Raw genomic sequence first — 17,500 nt, 5'->3', positions numbered from 1 at the left:
ATTTTTCTAACAAATCTGAAACTATTTGCATAATCATAGTATATTCATATATATTTAATTGACGAAAGTCTTTTGGCAGGGTAATTTATCAAAGGTTGAGTGTTTGCATTTTTGTTATTTCCTTAACTGCTTGTCCGTCATTCATAACAAATAGTCCAAACTGTTACCTTGCATGCTAATTGTAAATGTCTCATCAAGCTCTCAGAGAGAATTAAACAAGGCAGCTATAGATGCTTGGCACCTGTGAGCCATTAAACACCCAAGTGTCAAGTTCTGTTCATTTAAATATAATTTAAAACTGTCACTCACCTGGCTATATCGACAAGTCCTCCTACCAGTTTAGCCAAAAACATCTTTGGCACCACAGACCAAGCACTTTCCTGTACAGGGAAAGAGCAAAGTTGGTCTAACACTATTCTACTACATCAGCAAAATACAACAAACTCAACTTCAAGATAAAAGTATTCATAAGAATCGGATTTTAATGATGACAGTAATGGCTAAACTACCATTACATATATTTGGAGCTTCTTTGAAATTAATGTAGCAGCTCAGTGGTTAAGATACTTGATTTGTAATTGGAAGGTTGAGGGTTCAAGCCCCACCACTGCCAATTTGCCACTGTTGGGCCCCTGAACAAGACCCTTAACCTTAATTACTCAGGTGGTACTCAGTCATAATTGTAAATTGCTTTGGATAAAGGCGTCAGCTAAATGCCGTGAACTTAATTAATAATCATGCTTCCGCCAGCAGAAATAAAGAGTACTAAACAATATTTTATGTATTATTAAAGAATTCAACTTATGAAACTTGGTTCTATACTCCTTCCTAATACTTCTATGAATTAGAAGTGTTCAAATGACTCCCGAGAGATTATGCAGCTAACTCGATATGTAGCGGAATGTGAGACACACCCAGCAACCAACAAGGCCAGTGGAAGCGAAGACAGCAGCCAACAATGACACTATCCATTTCACCCCAGATATAGCTAACGTGGTTGAAGGTTTTCACGGTTTTTGTTCAATGTTGTCCTTTTCGTCGATCTTACTGGGAACAGCAACACGCAAACCCATTCCACTAACCTAACGTTAGCTTTAGCGATCTATCTTCAGAACAACCGGGACACCATGAAGGCTATCTGGCTTATATCTTACCCTTAAATGCGAAGAATATAGTTAACCTAGCTAGTTATATTTATAAAGTGTATAATATAGTTAACCTAGCTAATTATAAAGTGTATAATACAATCAAGCTAAGCTAAGATATGCTAAACTAAACAAATGTACGTGGCATGCTACCAAACCAGCCATGTTCCCTACCTAGCTATAAACATTCTGGTCAGACTTGCCCTTTAGACAAGCTAGTCATCCTGTCCGTTCCAACCAGTTATTTACCCACTAGTGTGACAGCTAGTTAAAATGTGAATAATCCTGCGTTTTAGAGAGAAGCTCAAAACTCCTGTAGCAGTTTGCTTTAACAATACTAGCGTTAGCTAACTAGCCATGCCGCTACTTCTCTCCTTTTGACGTTTGCTAAAACTGGAACTAGTACGTAAATTAGCCACCTGTCTACATACCAATGGTTTTAAATCTAAGAATTGCTGACGTTAATACATAAATATGCTTTTCAGTAATCATTATCTATAACTTACCAAATTTCAGCAAATGTTTCGCTGGATGTACGGCCGAACCACTCGCTTACAAAGATAAACGCCCTGGGGCGTGGCTTCGCGACTAACGTCACTCGCACTTCCCCAGTTTACACGCACCACGGTTGGTGAACTGCGGGTATTCTTACGTGCAGTAAATGGCTACAAAAAAGGGGGGGGGGGGGATTTGAAATTTGAGAAAAAAGAGACACAAAACCAACTGTCTCAAGTTTATTGTCAAACAGCTAAGACATTTATTTTATTTTCACAAATCTAATAAAAACTTGGTCCTTCTCTAGTGCTTTTTATGGCATTCCTTTACTTGGGGGTACCACAGTCACATTCAACAAAGGGAGACCAAACAAACCATCTGTGTAAAAGCAGACAGTCAAATCCCAATGAAACAAACATTTTTATTACTTGTATTCAGCAACTGCAATCTCATGTTTCTGTGCTTGAACAGATTTTAACTGAAGAAACTGAACTGTTTAAGGTAATAAATCAAGTGTTTAATTAGGGTGTGCACAGGTGAGCAGCACAGGTATATGTTAAAGGGGGAGAGGACTCCAGTCCTGCAGCTCCCAAATGACACTGTAATTTAGCAGAGTAAAACGAGGATTAAGCCTGGTGTACTAACCCTAACTCTCACCTGGGGCTCTAACCCTAACCCTAACACTCACCTGGGGCTCTGTGTCCAGACCTGAGCACCCTGGCTGGCTTGGCCACCGCCCACATAGTTAGTCTGTCTTTCGGCTCCCAGTTCCTGAGGTCTGTGAGAATGACACTTCCCGACTGTGCTGGTTAGTGAGCAGGTCACTTCCTGATTGCATGATTATGCAGCCTTGTCACTTCCTGCCAAGTAGCAGGTTGGTATGACAGATTTTCGGCACATGACGGATGGTGAGGGAGACTCTGGTGGTCCGGGGCACCACCTCGCCTACGTGCCCTCCCGCCAACGACAGGTTTGCCACGTGCTCCGTTAGTGTGTCCATGGCAACGCCACGAATGCCATGCAGGTAGTGCTCGTACATCTCACCCTGCACGATCAACAGGCTTTGTCGCTGCAGCAACAACGACAGCATGTAGCGGCTCTCTTCAGTCTGCAGAACTCCAGTCTGGAGGAAGAGGAGCTAATCATGTTATTCAATCCACCAATTAAAATCTGGCAAAACATATTTAATTACATAATTAAAGCAACATTTCTATAAAGCAGCAAGTTAGAGACCCACAAACACACCCCCTCATACCCATCAAAGAAAAATCAAGATCAGACAAATCCCACTAAAATAATAATTTGATCAGTTACATTTCTTGCATTAATAAATCAGAATGTTCTAAATTACTGAGAAAAATCCCTAAGACAGACACTCCTTAACAGTGTACAGACATAGTGCCCATAACCTGGAGACAGAAAAGAGAATCAGAAACACTGGAAGCCCAGAGAAGATCAGATATACAGTCGGTGCAGCTCAGGAGAAACAGAAACAGAGCAGCACTTTCTATGCTCACACACCAAATATACACACACCTCACTCCAACTGTATCTTAAACCAATCCCATGTAAATATATTTACATAATTGTGCATGCTTGCAAGTAGGTGTATAATCACATATCTCTATTAAAGTATGTGTGTTTGTATGTACATGTGTCTACAGTATGCATGCAGGTATGCATATGAATCTATTATATATAATTTATTATATATTTTTCATGTGTCCTTTTTTCACCATTTTCTCTACCATATTTTACTGTACACAGGTATGATGACAAAGACATAATTTCAGAAATCAGATTAAAAGATATTTTTGAAAAATAAGGCAATTTCTTGAAGGACTCTAGTCAAATGTTACAAAAGCGGGGTTAGGTAGATAAGCAGGTCTGTATTTGAAAGATCTTTGCTGGACATGTCTGTGACAGGTCTGTGTTTGGGTTGTTAGAACCGTACCTGAGTTTGATCGACAGGTCTGTAGAAGTCCAGCAGAGTGGGGGATCCTAGGCTGATGGTCGTTACTGTGGGGTGATACAATGGGCCGTCCTCATGAGGCTGGGTGAACGCACAGACAGAGGTAAATGGACAAAAAAAAATATCACACCTATACTGAAACACACACTATGAATTTAGTCACCATTCTCAGTATAGTGAGTTCATTCATTTCTCCTTCCCCATACCATAATGCCCTCCTCTGGTCTATATTCATTCACCAGCACATGATTGGCAGTTTTTCCAGCAAATGCACCAAGGGCAGACACTTTCTCTGTGTACGTCAGCAGCCAATCAGGGAGCTTTTCTGCAAGCATTCCTTTTGGATTGGGCAGCCCACCTGATGGCAGATCAAAAATGTCTACCAGCTCAGAAAATATATACATAACATCAGAACATAAGCCTAATGGTAATACAGGGCCACAGTGCAGCAGTTTGACTCCATCATTCTACACATGATACATCTAATAATTACCTTAAGAGTGCAAGCAAGTGTACCAGAGCAAGACAAAACACTTAAGTATATATTGCTTCGACATCATGTTTGAAGTTGGACATCGCTTTTAATGTAATATCAATATCAGTATAAAGTCAAAAATCCACACACTAGATAAGCCAATATGTATTTAAGGAAATAGGCAGAGAGTTGAAATTCCGCATGACACCAGAAACAGATCTGAATGTAAGACAAGAAGACAGACAGACCCCAGTTCTGCAGTCTTCTTCCAGATAGCTGTGTCCATTTGGGTTTGGGTGCTCTGTATACCTGAAATTAACAGATGTGCGTGTCAGCTGTATACCATACATGTAGCCACTGAGCCAGTATGAGACAGCATGATATACTCATATGTGTGTAATTGACAGGTAGGAGTACAATTACCGTACAGTTACCTGCAGGAGAGCAGGATATACTCGTAGGTGTGTAATTGACAGGTAGGAGTAGAGTTACTTGCTGGAGAGCAGGATATACTTGTATGTGTGTTATTGACAGGTAGGAGTACAGTTACCTGCTGAAGAGCAGGATATACTCGTATGTGTGTAATTGACAGGCAGAAGTACAGTTACCTGCTGGAGAGAAGGATATACTCGTATGTGTGTAATTGACAGATAGGAGCAGAGTTACCTGCTGGAGCAGGTGCGCCTCCTCCGCTTCTGTTATGAATGCCGGAACGTAGTACACTGTCGGAGGTGCCTGTTTTCACAATAACGCAATTATTTATGCAACCAACTCTAGGCTGATTCATAGACTAATGGTAGCTAGCTGGCTATCAAACGTCGACTAATATTAGCTAGGTTAGCTATTAAAACCTTAACGTTGTAGTTTAGCTGCAGGTGGAGACCCACTCACGTCTTTCACAACGTATTCTTCTAGTTCTGCAGAAGTCTTGTGCGGGTTTGCCATTGTGACTATAAATGTAAACACAAACAACAGCTCCCACGAGTTAGCTAACGAAACTTACGAAAAAAAAAAACTTTTAGATACAAATTATAAACAACGTTAAATTAGCACCCAACATCACGTACGGTGAATAATTTAGGAAGTTATTACCTTCTGTAGCCTGATTTTATTACATCAAATTACGTAAAAACTGCGGACATTTTGATTTGTTGGTGTTCGGAGGCACGCTGTCATACGCTACAGCGCCACTTACTGATCTGGAGGCCTTACGCCCCCTCCTGAGAGGACGCAGAACTATGCACATACAGTACAGGCCTAGCTAGCCTACATACTTTGCATTGGCAAATACATCTTGCTAAATATATTTATCACAGCATTGTTATTTATTTGGTCTTAATTTAGGTTGTAGTAGCAGTCAAAGAAAAACGATACTAAAATAAACACTAAACAAACGTGAAGAACACGTTTTTACGTTTTTATTTACGCATCCATTTTTTTTTATTTACGCATCAACCATTTCACTGCGAGTTATACTGTGTATGACTATGTATGTGACAAATAAACCAAACTTGAAACTTGATCCACCTGAGCTGCTCGACTTCTCGCCGTTTTCTTCCTCAAACTCCCAGTTTCAGCCCGAAGCACTACAACTGTGGTTTCCATGGCAACGGCAGTCCGCGAGCCGCATCTTGAAGCAGCTACGCTGTACCGTCATTAATAGTTATTGATCAGCTCTGATAGCAGCTGCAATACTGCCCTACACCTGAATGTGTATGCAGACTGTGCTTTTACCACTGGTGGAAATAATAATTTTAAAAAAAGAAAAACAACGAATGCTGTGAACGATGTCAGTGTAGTGGTGACCTGTAACCCCACCGTGTGTGTGCCACAGATAACAATACTTACCAAATGGCTACGTGAATAGCCATAAGAGAAACAACTGTAACTTATTTTAACTATAGAAGCTCATTCAGTAGCCAAAAATAGCAGTCTTTTTTTGTACACGTCATTTAGCTGCTACTCTAGTAGAGCTTTTCAGACTCAAACACACAAATTGTTAACCTGTAATAGCATCTGTGTTCATAAAGCCTGAGTCACAGTGACTTGTGCAGGAGAAGATACTACACCTGAGAAGCCAGCTTGGTGGGCCACAGAAAACGATGTCCTTCATCGGATCAGTACTTTCTGACATTGCTAGGAGATGTTTTGCTGTGTTTACTTGTTACTCTTGGTATGGTGTTCAGGAGCACTAGGTTGCCAGGGTTACAGCATCATAGCGATGCAGTCGTGACAGGAATACCCCAGTGTTCTGTCAAGGCAGACTCCCCACATACACACACAAACCTGTCGCCTTGACAACATGATTTTTATCATCAAATCCTCTCCTATTACTGTCTTATCCTGAAAGAAAAGAAAGAGCGAGAGAGAGACAGAGAAAGAAATAAAGAGAATAGATGCACATTATCCACCTTTATCACACATATTGATGCATTTTGTCCTGTTGAATTCTTGTGAGATGTTTAGGCAGCGGTGAGATCAGAAACAGGAATGGTTCTGTGAGCTCAGACCCAGTGCTGCAATGACAGCTCTGTATTTGCAGAGCTCAGATGACCTTGGAACATCACTGAGTGATGAAACTGCGACACAGGCAGCCTGAAGAAAATCAGCTGGACCAGAAAGCAGGTTGGCGCTGCAAATCAGACTGTGATCAGACCGCAGTGTAGAGAAGTCTGATACTACAATCTGACCATGTTGTTGAGAGGTCTGATTACTGTTTGAGGAGATGTGTCATCTCAGTGATGTCATTGGTGGGAGATGGGAGATGGCTGTGTGTGTGTGTGTGTGTGTGTGTGTGTTTGAATATGGTATGTTCAGTAATATTAGATATAAATAAAATTCATATGCTGACAGTAACTATGTCACAAAAACAACCATAATTAATAATCCTCTAACCCTAACACTATGTAAACAATGGTGCTATAAATACTGTAAATCAAGATAAACAATTTATGTGCATTGGTCTTTCCAGTTTCTGTGTCTGTGGGTCAGTTAAATAAAGCTGTTTACAGGGGCCTAGCAGAACTTTATTTTAGCTCATATTAAACAAATCTTTGTGTTTGGAAGTTTGGAAATTGCTTCGAATTTTTGGTCCAGGTATCTAAGTTCCAGATGGGCAGCAAGGTGGCTTGGTGGTCTTGGGTTTGAGTGTCTATCTGGGTGGAGTATATATATATATATAATATATACGTGCGTGTGCATGTATGTCCAGTGATGGTTGGTGCTCTGTGTGTGTGTGTATGTCCAGTGATGGTTGGTGCTCTGTGTGTGTGTATGTCCAGTGATGGTTGGTGCTCTGTGTGTGTGTATGTCCAGTGATGGTTGGTGCTCTGTGTGTGTGTATGTCCAGTGGTGGTTGGTGCTCTGTGTGTGTGTATGTCCAGTGATGGTTGGTGCTCTGTGTGTGTGTATGTCCAGTGATGGTTGGTGCTCTCTGTGTATGTGTGTATGTCCAGTGATGGTTGGTGCTCTGTGTGTGTGTATGTCCAGTGATGGTTGGTGCTCTGTGTGTGTGTATGTCCTGGTCTTAAACTCCTCCCCTGTACCCAGTACAGTCCCCTAGGGGGCTGTGGTATCTGACTGAGAGTATGCTGTGTGCAGATTAGCTGCCCTTCTCATCTAATATATAAAAGCTAATATATATATATATATATATATATATATATATATATATATATATATATATATATATATAGCTGTCTGTAAAGTGTCCTTGAGTATGAGAAAGGTGCTATGTAAATAATTTTTTTAAAAATAAGCGTGTTCAGAATCAAACATTTAGTGTTAGTTCACACAGGGGTGTGTTACAGTAGTGTCCAATGAGTGACCTGGTGACCTGTTGAATTAAATAGTTCGTGAGTGTGTGCCAAAGGTAAAACACACCTGCTGTTCTCTTTAGTATGAACAAACGTGTTTGTAATTCTTATAAGAGACAGTGCATAGCTGTGCATAGCTCAGCTTGACCTAAAAGAAACTCTGTAAATAGTGCTGTTTTACTCTGGCCCTCTGTGGAAAGGGGCGGGGTTACAGCAGGAATGGGGACAGTCCATAGGGCTTAGAGGAGTAACCTTGGGAACGACCAGGTCTGCTGTTCTGTTTCACAAATTTTTTAATGGTACTTTATGAAGTAGTCATTTAAAAAATGACATTCAACAGACTGGTATGGCAGACACCCTTGTACATATGGTACACTTTAATTAGGATAATGACATTTAACTACAGTCTAGCTTCTGGAACATTCCAGTAGTGACTATATGTGGTTACTGTTACATTGGTCAACAATGACTTTTACTATACAAAACTGTCATTACTATACTGTTACATTGGTCAACAATTATGTTTAATATACTATATTATCATTACTATACTGTTACATTGGTCAACAATGACTTTTACTATACTAAACTATCATTACTATACTGTTACATTGGTCAACAATGACTTTTACTGTACTAAACTATCATTACTATACTGTTACATTGGTCAACAATGACTTTTACTATACTAAACTATCATTACTATACTGTTACATTGGTCAACAATGACTTTTACTGTACTAAACTATCATTACTATACTGTTACATTGGTCAACAATGACTTTTACTGTACTAAACTATCATTACTATACTGTTACATTGGTCAACAATGACTTTTACTGTACTAAACTATCATTACTATACTGTTACATTGGTCAACAATGACTTTTACTATACTAAACTATCATTACTATACTGTTACATTGGTCAACAATGACTTTGAATTTTGCACACCAAAGCCAAATATGTTTTCAGAATTACTGTTACTCAGTTTTTTTGTTTCAGTATATTTACACATGTTTATGTGTAATATAGAAATTTAATATATAGTATATTGAACATTGAAGATGGATTATCCTGAGGACAAATATAGGCAAAAATCATACATTATACATTTTGGAAGTAAGTTTATAGATATTTTATAACCATACCTTATAAAAAGATTCTAAGAACTGGTTTGAATTCAATGTAAAAAGTATTTAATTTTGGTGCTTAGTGTTGTTAACGCGGGCTCTAACAACTTGCATGTGTATTTGCTCCATAATTATTTTACTATGCCTGTCTGAGATTTTAGAAACAAAGAACAACTCACTCACACACACACACACACACACAGAGACACACACACACACACACACACACAGAGAGAGACACACACACACACACACACATACACAATCAACTGTTGTAAAAAGCGCTATATAAATAAATTTGACTTGACTTTTGAGAGAATAATAAAGTCTGTGTGATATGGACAGGAGTCATAACAAAGACTCGCTCCACTTCTGCAGGAGAGAGATGTTCTGCTCCATTTCTGAGGTTTCTGCGTTTTATTTTTCCATTCCTCTTCAACAAACAAAACTTACAGATTTAAAATAAAAAGAACAAGAACAATTGTAACATTAAAAGCATTTGATTCAGACAGTATGCAAAAAAATACAATCAAAACCCCCTCCACCAAAAAATCAGTAACAAGCACTTGTTTGTCAGTAATTTACAGACACCACACACACGCATGTATGCACATACGCACATACACACACACACACACACGCACATTTACACACACACACACACACACACACACACAGAAAAGTGAATGCGGGACGAGAATGCTGGAATCTCTCACATATTACTTCAGAAAAGAACAAAGTTTACAAAAACACACGTTGAAAAGCACAACTCAGTTTTTTTTACAAACACTCAAATAATAATAACCATAATAATTATAATAAACAGTTAAACAAAACATACATGAGATCTACAGGAAATCATCACTACTACCTGTCCAAAATTTCCACGTTAAAAACAGGTTAGTTGGTTTGGGTTTTGCATCCTGGAGGTTTGTATTATGTAATTGTTAGGTTACTGTGTGTGTGTCTGCGTGTATGTGCACATATATGTGTGTGTGTATATGCACTTTGTTCTGTGCGTGTGTGTCTGTGTTTGTGTGTGTGTTGGTGTGTTTTGTATATGTGATTGTGTTTTTGCATGAATGTGTGTGTGTGTGTTTGGGTACGTGTGTGGGTATGTATTAGGATGGGGACCTAATGCTCATTAAAGTGCGTTCAAAAACAGCAGACAAGAGGAAATGTTGTCAGAATTTAAAACACAGGCGCTAATGTGGCATTTGGGCCTTTCATACACTGACACATGAGTTTAAACAACCTGCACCTACAGACACATAACACTGAAATAACATTCGATTATCATTTTATGTAAAAATGCAAGTACATTCGGAAATTACATCTGGGGTTAGGAGAACCAAGCTACAACAAAGTTTCAGACTGATTAATGACATTGAATATAATATAATGCAACAAAGTAGTATAACATAATGTAACATAATGTAACATAATGTAATGCAACATAACAGACCTTAGCATGCAGGGGCCCCCTCCGTCTGAATAACAGCTTCTCTATCTGTCCCAACACTGTAAAAATGGCAGAGTTTTACAAATAAAAATGGTCTAAAATTCAGCACATTTAAAATTTATAAATTAGCTCAGTGAATATTAATCATGTTGGGGGAAAAATCTAAAATCTTCCATCTTTAGCTGCTTTTTAACATTTTTTTAATCATTTAAAAAACTTTTCCCATTTTTACAGTGCAGTTCCAGTACCCAGTACGTATATAGTTATACACCTGTAAACCTCCCATATCTGTCAAAAACAGACTAAAACAATAAAGTACAGATGGAAAAAAAATGAATCTGTCTAGCAAAAAATGTCCATCTGTACTGCATGCAGACCTGCACCTCAGAATGACTCCAGACACACAACTAACTAAACATTAGGGTTTTTTTGTTAGTTTTGTTTCCTGACCCCCAATAATTCACTTGGATATCATGCAATAGACGTGCAAAAAAGATAAACACCTAACTCCACAAAACACACGTTCATAAATGGAACATGTTATGGATGCTTAATAACGTGTTTACGACATGATTATAACATGTTTACGCCTACTCCATGCCGACCTACAGAACCAATATGATGGAAGAGCCAAGTGGAAGCCACAAGTCAAACAAATTTATGCCCGAGTGTATAATAACCAAGTTTATGCATAAAAGAACTATTAGTAGGGTTAGGGTTGGGTTAGAGTTAGGGTTAGGTTAGGGTTAGGGTTAGTAGGGTTAGTAGGGTTAGGGTTAGGCTTAGGGTTAGGTTAGGGTTAGTTAGTTCTCTATGCAACTATGGCATTAGGGTTAGACTTAGGGTTAGTTAGGGTTAAAGTTAGGGTTAGGGTTAGTTAGGGTTAGGGTTAGGGTTAGGGTTAGGGTTAAGGTTAGGGTTAGGGTTAGGGTTAGAGTTAGGTTTAGGGTTATGGTTAGGGTTAAGGTTAGGGATAGGTTAGGGTTAGGGTTAAGGTTAGGTTAGGGTTTAGGGTTAGGGTTAGAGTTAGGGTTAGGGTTAGGTTAGGGTTAAGATTAGGGTTAGGGTTAAGGTTAGGGTTAAGGTTAGGGGTTAGGGTTGGGTTAGGGTTGGGTTAGAGTTAGGCTTAGGGTTAGGTTTAGGGTTAGGGTTAGTTAGTTCTCTATGCAATTATGGAGTTAAAACAACACTGACAGGGCTTTTTTTTTACTCTTTTGATTATCTTTTCATTCAAACTAAAAAAGTATTGATTGGCACTTGATCAGTGTGTCTAAATAAGTTGTCAGATATCTAAATGCTTTGCTTGCATGTCTACATGTTGAAAAGATGCATGGGTCTAATCTGGCATGTGTCTAATCTGGCACAGGTCGACTGAATTCACGGCGTCTGTGTTATTAGAATCTTACACCTCGTTTTTCTCCTGCAAAGACATGAGCAGAACTCTAATGAACAGATCAGACATCTTATCAAACCAGATAAGAACTCTAATGAACAGATCAGACATCTTTTCAACCAAAATATTTCTTGTATATTTCACTTATCAAATAGCAGCATTTTTTAACTTTTTAACTTACAGTATTACAAAAAAGTACATGTAAACCTATTCATTCAAAAATGTATTAAATCCAAAGGGTTCATACAACGGACATAACAAAACACAAAAACTGGACAACATGCTACAATATTGCTTCCAATATTTCTTTAAATTTTTCTTTATGTAGATCTAAAATCATCTGTGACGTTGATATGGACACCAGCAGCCCAATAAGAGCATTTCTAATGCACAAACAAATGGCAAAGCTAATCTTAGTCTGGCTGGATTGGCACTGTTGTCATACACACAAGTGTAACGGAGTTCACACACTGAAACCCACAGCGCGAGACAACTGCATTTGACTACAAACTAGAGAACGACACTAATATTCCACGAAGACCATGGGACAGGACGGAATCCACAGTTTCATTTAAAAATGGAAAGGGTGGAAAGAATGTCCTCAGCTCTCCCAGTGAGGAAACTAATTGTTGTGACCATATTGTTTGAGCTTCAGGTGCGTATCGACCCAGACTGTCGTATCCTTTCCCATGGTTCTTTGCTCTGGACTTGCTCGGCTTCTGACGCACATCCAGGGCCTCTTTTGAAGCACCAGTTCCCTGTTTCAGGGTGATGGTACACCCCCAGTCTGAGTCCAGTTTGAGGTCTCATAATGGACAAACTGGCAAACTGATGTTAGACCAGCTGTAAAAGGCGAACATCTACCGGAAGATGGTTTTAGGTAGAGGTACAGAACTGCTTCCAGGTCAGAGTTCACAGAAAGAACATAAGCTTTTGAAGCAGTAGCACAGTCTAGTGCCATGGTGCTTAGGTCAGGGTTAGGGTCAGGGTTAGGGTTACAGTTAGGATCATGGTCAGGGCATGGAGCTTGCAGTGTATGTCTCCAACTGTCATCCACTGAGGGCAGAGCCAGAATGTCTTCACACCCTTGTAGCCCCAGAACGAACACACGCACCCACATCCATGCACGCGCACACACACACAGGCAATCAGTTGCCATCTCCAACCAGAGAGGAGAGGAGAGGACAGAGGAGAAGGGAGAGGGAAAGAGAGGATGAGAAGAAAGGGGAGGAGAGGAGAGAGAGATGGGAGGAGAGGGGAAGAGAAAAACACATACAGACAAAGAATGCATACAAGCAATGGATGAAAAAATGTACAACATAAAACTACAATATATCAGAGAGAGAGAGAGCAAAAGAGAGAAAGAGAGGACCCAGGAGGAAGAGTAGGAACTGATGAAGATAAAGCGTGGATGTAGAGAAAGCAGAAGAGCAGAGGTGCACAAAGCAGAAGAGTCTGTGTGAAAGAGAGAAAACACTGAAGTTTGTGAAAGAAAGAGAGAAAACAGAAGAGTGTATGTGAAAGAGAGAGAAAACTGAGAGACGTCCATCTCCTTCATTGCTGACGGGCTAATGAAGCAGCATTTTTTGCTGAGAAATCTAATTTTGCAAATTTGTTTTCTCCACAATAATTGTTTCTAGTTCCAAAAAATACAGGGGCCAAAAAATACAAAAATAACGTAGAGGTGGGTTTAGGGGTTAGAGGTGAGGTTGAGGGTGAGGGTTAGGGGTTAAGAGCTAGGGGTTAAGGGTAGGGTTAGATTTAGGGTTAGGGTTAGGAGTTAGGGGTTAGGGGTTAGGGGTAGAGTTATATTTAGGATTATGGGTTAGGGGTGAAATGCTGCTGTATGTGTGCTGTGTTTGTGCTTCTGAAAATGCAAACACACTTTCTTCTCACACCTCAGAAATGACTTTCTCGAAACTGATAGCAAGCAATAATTCAAAAATAATTTGTGGAAAGTATAAATATCATAAAATGGATTTGCTGATAAACATACTGTCATAAGCACCGGGTATGAAATATGGACAAAGATTTATTTTGCACAATTAAGCAAATAAATGTATCTCCTTCTCCTTCTCTGTCCCCTCTTTTTTGCCCCCCTCTCTCTCTCTTCCTGCCCTGACCCCAGCTCCTCAGGTCCTGTACCAGGTTCTATGAAGTAGGGTCTGGGCAGTAGAAGCAGCTGTGGAATCGTTTGCACACATTAATGAAGGTTAGTGGATATCTGGGCACTGCCATACAGTTGTGGTCAGAAGAGGGCTGAACCCCTAATCCCTAACCCCTAACCCATAACCCAAACTTTAACCCTAACTCTCCAGTGCCTTGAACTGCATGGCAGAAAAGACCCAAACCAGCAGAACAAACTCAGACTACAGATGCACCAACAGAACCAGTTTAGACCAGAGTGTTGCTCCAGGGCTCAGAGCAGCTGAGAGCACTTCCAGAGGGACATAGTAGCTGCAGGGGACAGCGCTGGTTTGACCCATGTGTCCGTGGCATCCTCCTCCTGTAACCTGCTTTGCCCTCTCTTACTGCGTGGTAACAGATGGCACAATATTTACATTCCAGAGTTGATGACCCATTGATTCACAGTGTGGTTTAAAGGAGAGATAACCTTTTGTCTGTACAACAGTCCTGTGCGTTCTGACATTCTGCAGCTCGCATTTCCCTAGATGGACTAAAAAACGCAGTTAGCAGCAGAAACTGTAATGGAACCCAAACCCTAACGGTGATGTAATCCAAACCCTAATGGTGATATAACCAAAACCCTAATGGTGATATAACCAAAACTATAATGGTGATATAATCCAAACCCTAATGGTGATGTAACCCAAACCCTAATGGTGATGTAACCCAAACCCTAATGGCGATGTCACCCAAACCCTAATGGCGATGTCACCCAAACCCTAATGGCAATGTAACCCAAACCTTAACAGTGATGCTGAGTGCATAATGACTACAAAGCAAAGCCCAAAAACGAACCAAAATAAGCGATTAAATACACTGCCATGCTGATATCCTAAAACACATACGTGTTGCACAGAAAGGCTAAGGTCCACATTCAACCTTCACACTAGAAAATGTGCCACATTGTTTTCCCCAGTTTCTGGAGAGGAACGGCCTGTGTTGGACCTCGCCTCTGTCGGGCCCGGACTGTGTCGGACGGGGCTTGTGTCGGACCCGGCCTCTGTCGGACCTGGCCTGTATCGAACCCGGACTGTGTAGGCTCCAGACTGCGTTGGACCTGGCCTGTGTCGGACCCGGCTTGTGTGGGACCCGGACTGTGTCGGACCCGGCCTGTGTTGGACCCGGCCTGTGTCGGACCTGGCCTCTCAGTACCACGTGTGATAGCTCCAGAGCAGACATCTTGCACCAGCATCATAGTTACTGCTGTAAAGGCTGTGTGGCGTCAGCGCACATGCACTGCCAGTGTCAGGCGTCTACAGGCAGCTGGACATCAAGTGCACTTTCTCTCTGTGTCACATGCGGAAGCTGGAGTAGAGCTCAGAACTTGGTTACACTGCATACAAACTGGAAATCTTCCATTTTTCCCATTCTGTCCAAACATGAGGTATATCATCTTGAGATCTGTTCATACAAAAAAAGAAAAAAAATAAACTAGAAAAAAAATCCACAGTTTAAAATCACCGTTTTTTAACACCCACAGTACTGGTTTGTCATACAGTGTTTCATTGTGGTGTAACACCGTAGTTGTGGTGCGACACTGTAGGTGTTAACTCAACACTGGTGATGTTACTGTGCCTGGCTATTGCCCGAACCTTCCAACCGATCGAAGAGGAAAAGTTTAGAGGTGTGACTGCAGCCAATCAGCTCTCAGTTTTCAACAGCAGGATTTAAAAGTCTTGGATCAACCAGATGATTTAGTGTTGTGTTGTGTTGTGAAGAGAATTTTAAATATGAAGAGTGTCTCTAATGTGTGGTGTGTTGGCTCTGTAATGACGTTATGATCAAACCACAACATTGCTTTAATTAATAATGAGGGGTAAGGTGAACTCATCCCCCAAACGCTAAAATCCGTAGGTAAGTGTAAGAATTTTCTCAAAATGTTGAAAATGTTTCTCAAATTCATTGTCAGTGATTTTCTCATAGCACCAAAGAAATATCTATTGACTAAACTGCATTTGCAGGGTGTGTGTGTGTGTGTGTGTGGGGGGGGGGTGTTTGTGTGTGTGGAGGTGTGTACAGGTTTGTGTAGGTGTGTTTGCATTTACATTTCCATCCTCTTGCAATGAGCATCTGACCTTTGACACTGGTTGTCTTCCTTTCTGTAACGGTTATATTATGTCAGTGTTAAGAGGAGACCCAGTGTGAATATCAAGTCTATAAACATTCAAATCAACCTGGAATCACTGGTTTAAGCCTAGCCTAACCCTGGAATCATGGGTTTAAGCCAAATCTAATCCTGGATTCACAGATTTAAAACTAATCTAACCCTGGATTCACAGGTTTAAAACCAACCTAACCCTGGAATCACAGGTTTAAGATTAATCTAACCCTAATCCAAATCCTAACCCTAGAATCACAGGTTTAAGTAAAATCTAAAAGCATTAAAGTGAGGCCTAATGGAACTAACCATGTTGGTGTTAGGACAGGGCTGACCACTTAAGAGTAAAAGCCAAGCAAGGCTATCTGACCAGGTCTGACCAGGTCTGATCAGGTCTGATCAAGTTTGACCAGGTGTTGGACTCACACCAGTGAGAACAGAAGCTAAAAGAAATCTTCACGATTTCTAATCAGCTTCTGCTTGTATTGTAAACTCACTGCAAGTCTTGTAACCACTCAGGACTAAAAGAGGGTTATATTTGTAATTAATTGATAACTGATATTGATCCATCCCAAGGAGGAATCGCTGTAAAACACTTGTCCTAGTTTCCCAGATTGGTGACCCAGTCAAAAAGCTGAACTAGTTTGTACAAGATCTGCTAATGATGGAAAGACAAAATGGAATCTAACTGGCCCTTGGGAGAGAGAGGTGAGGCACGGCAGTCCTCCCTCACAAAGTGCCACAGGGTTCAATATTCAGACCCTCACAAAGTGCCACAGGGTTCAATACTCAGACCCTCACAATCTACACAACCTAAAAAAAGACAGCAGAATGTCAGTCACAAACTTCACACCCCCGCTTCCCCAAGTCAACAAATGAGCATTTTTCTTTCTTCACAAATTCACATTTCTTTGTTTTATTTTTTCCTCTCCTCTGAAATGTGAATTTGTTTATAGAAACCAAACTTCCCTCATATTCTTTCTTTTGTTTTTTGTCCATTTTCTCACTCATTTCTCTCCCCCTCCGCAAGCTGTCTCTCTAGCCCACTTTCTGAGGGTTAGCAGCGCGGACGCCTTGCTCGTACGTGACCCTCTGGCTGATGAGATACTGTGCCGCTTGTGTGGCTGCAGGGGAACCTGTGATGGTGACTTTGCGGTTGCGTGTGCCCGGTATGAACTCGCCCTTTTTGGAGATCTGAATGCGAGCGCCCGTGAGCTCCTGGTACTCCACCAGAGTCTTCCCACCTTTCCCCAAGATGGCACCCACCAGGTTCTCTGGCACAGCAATTTCCACCACCTCCTTCCCACTCTCACCAAGCTTCTCCG

At 40.7% G+C, this 17,500-nt stretch overlaps 3 protein-coding genes across 5 annotated transcripts in view; all 3 read right to left on the bottom strand.

Moving 5' to 3' along the window:
* Positions 1-1,804, bottom strand: part of capns1a (calpain, small subunit 1 a) — a 10,499-nt gene extending 8,695 nt beyond the window's left edge. The window contains exons 1-2 of the mRNA XM_027029505.3: positions 1,652-1,804; positions 310-380 (exon numbers count right to left, since the gene is read on the bottom strand). Coding sequence (XP_026885306.1) covers positions 310-353 — 44 coding nt within the window. The 5' untranslated portion in view covers positions 354-380; positions 1,652-1,804. The remainder of the gene's footprint in view (positions 1-309; positions 381-1,651) is intronic.
* A 62-nt stretch (positions 1,805-1,866) lies between these two features.
* On the bottom strand, positions 1,867-5,268 carry alkbh6 (alkB homolog 6, nucleotide demethylase). Of its 2 annotated transcripts, none has more exons than XM_027029500.3 (7): positions 5,180-5,268; positions 4,979-5,037; positions 4,754-4,822; positions 4,336-4,396; positions 3,819-3,970; positions 3,595-3,693; positions 1,867-2,763 (listed from the first exon to the last, which is right to left on the bottom strand). In XM_027029500.3, the coding sequence occupies exons 2-7, from the start codon at positions 5,030-5,032 to the stop codon at positions 2,494-2,496; spliced, it is 705 nt and encodes a 234-aa protein (XP_026885301.1). In that variant the 5' UTR covers positions 5,033-5,037; positions 5,180-5,268; the 3' UTR covers positions 1,867-2,493. The 2 variants fall into 2 exon arrangements, with proteins under 2 accessions (XP_026885301.1, XP_081575392.1); XM_081719266.1 differs by lacking the exon at positions 5,180-5,268 and adding an exon at positions 5,155-5,178.
* A 4,711-nt stretch (positions 5,269-9,979) lies between these two features.
* Positions 9,980-17,500, bottom strand: part of nova1 (NOVA alternative splicing regulator 1) — a 26,073-nt gene continuing 18,552 nt past the window's right edge. For both annotated transcript variants that reach the window (XM_081719729.1, XM_027029514.3), the window contains exon 4: positions 9,980-17,500. This exon is cut by the window's right edge and continues 730 nt beyond it. In XM_081719729.1, the coding sequence (XP_081575855.1) occupies positions 17,214-17,500 (287 nt within the window). In that variant the 3' untranslated portion in view covers positions 9,980-17,213.

This window comes from Electrophorus electricus, chromosome 8, assembly GCF_041902795.1.
Source record: "Electrophorus electricus isolate QZ-2024a chromosome 8, ASM4190279v1, whole genome shotgun sequence".
Classification (NCBI taxonomy): domain Eukaryota; kingdom Metazoa; phylum Chordata; class Actinopteri; order Gymnotiformes; family Gymnotidae; genus Electrophorus; species Electrophorus electricus.
The sequence above is the reverse complement of the archived record's forward strand: the minus strand, read 5'-3'. Positions and strand labels throughout refer to the sequence as shown.

Coding starts and splice junctions, on each gene's coding strand:
- alkbh6 (XM_027029500.3), bottom strand. CDS start 5,032: ATGGCAAACCCGCACAAGACTTCTGCAGAACTAGAAGAATACGTTGTG. Junction 4,397..4,753: donor AGGCGCACCTGCTCCAGCAG/GTAACTCTGCTC, acceptor TGTTAATTTCAG/GTATACAGAGCACCCAAACC. Junction 3,694..3,818: donor GACCAGAGGAGGGCATTATG/GTATGGGGAAGG, acceptor GCGTTCACCCAG/CCTCATGAGGACGGCCCATT.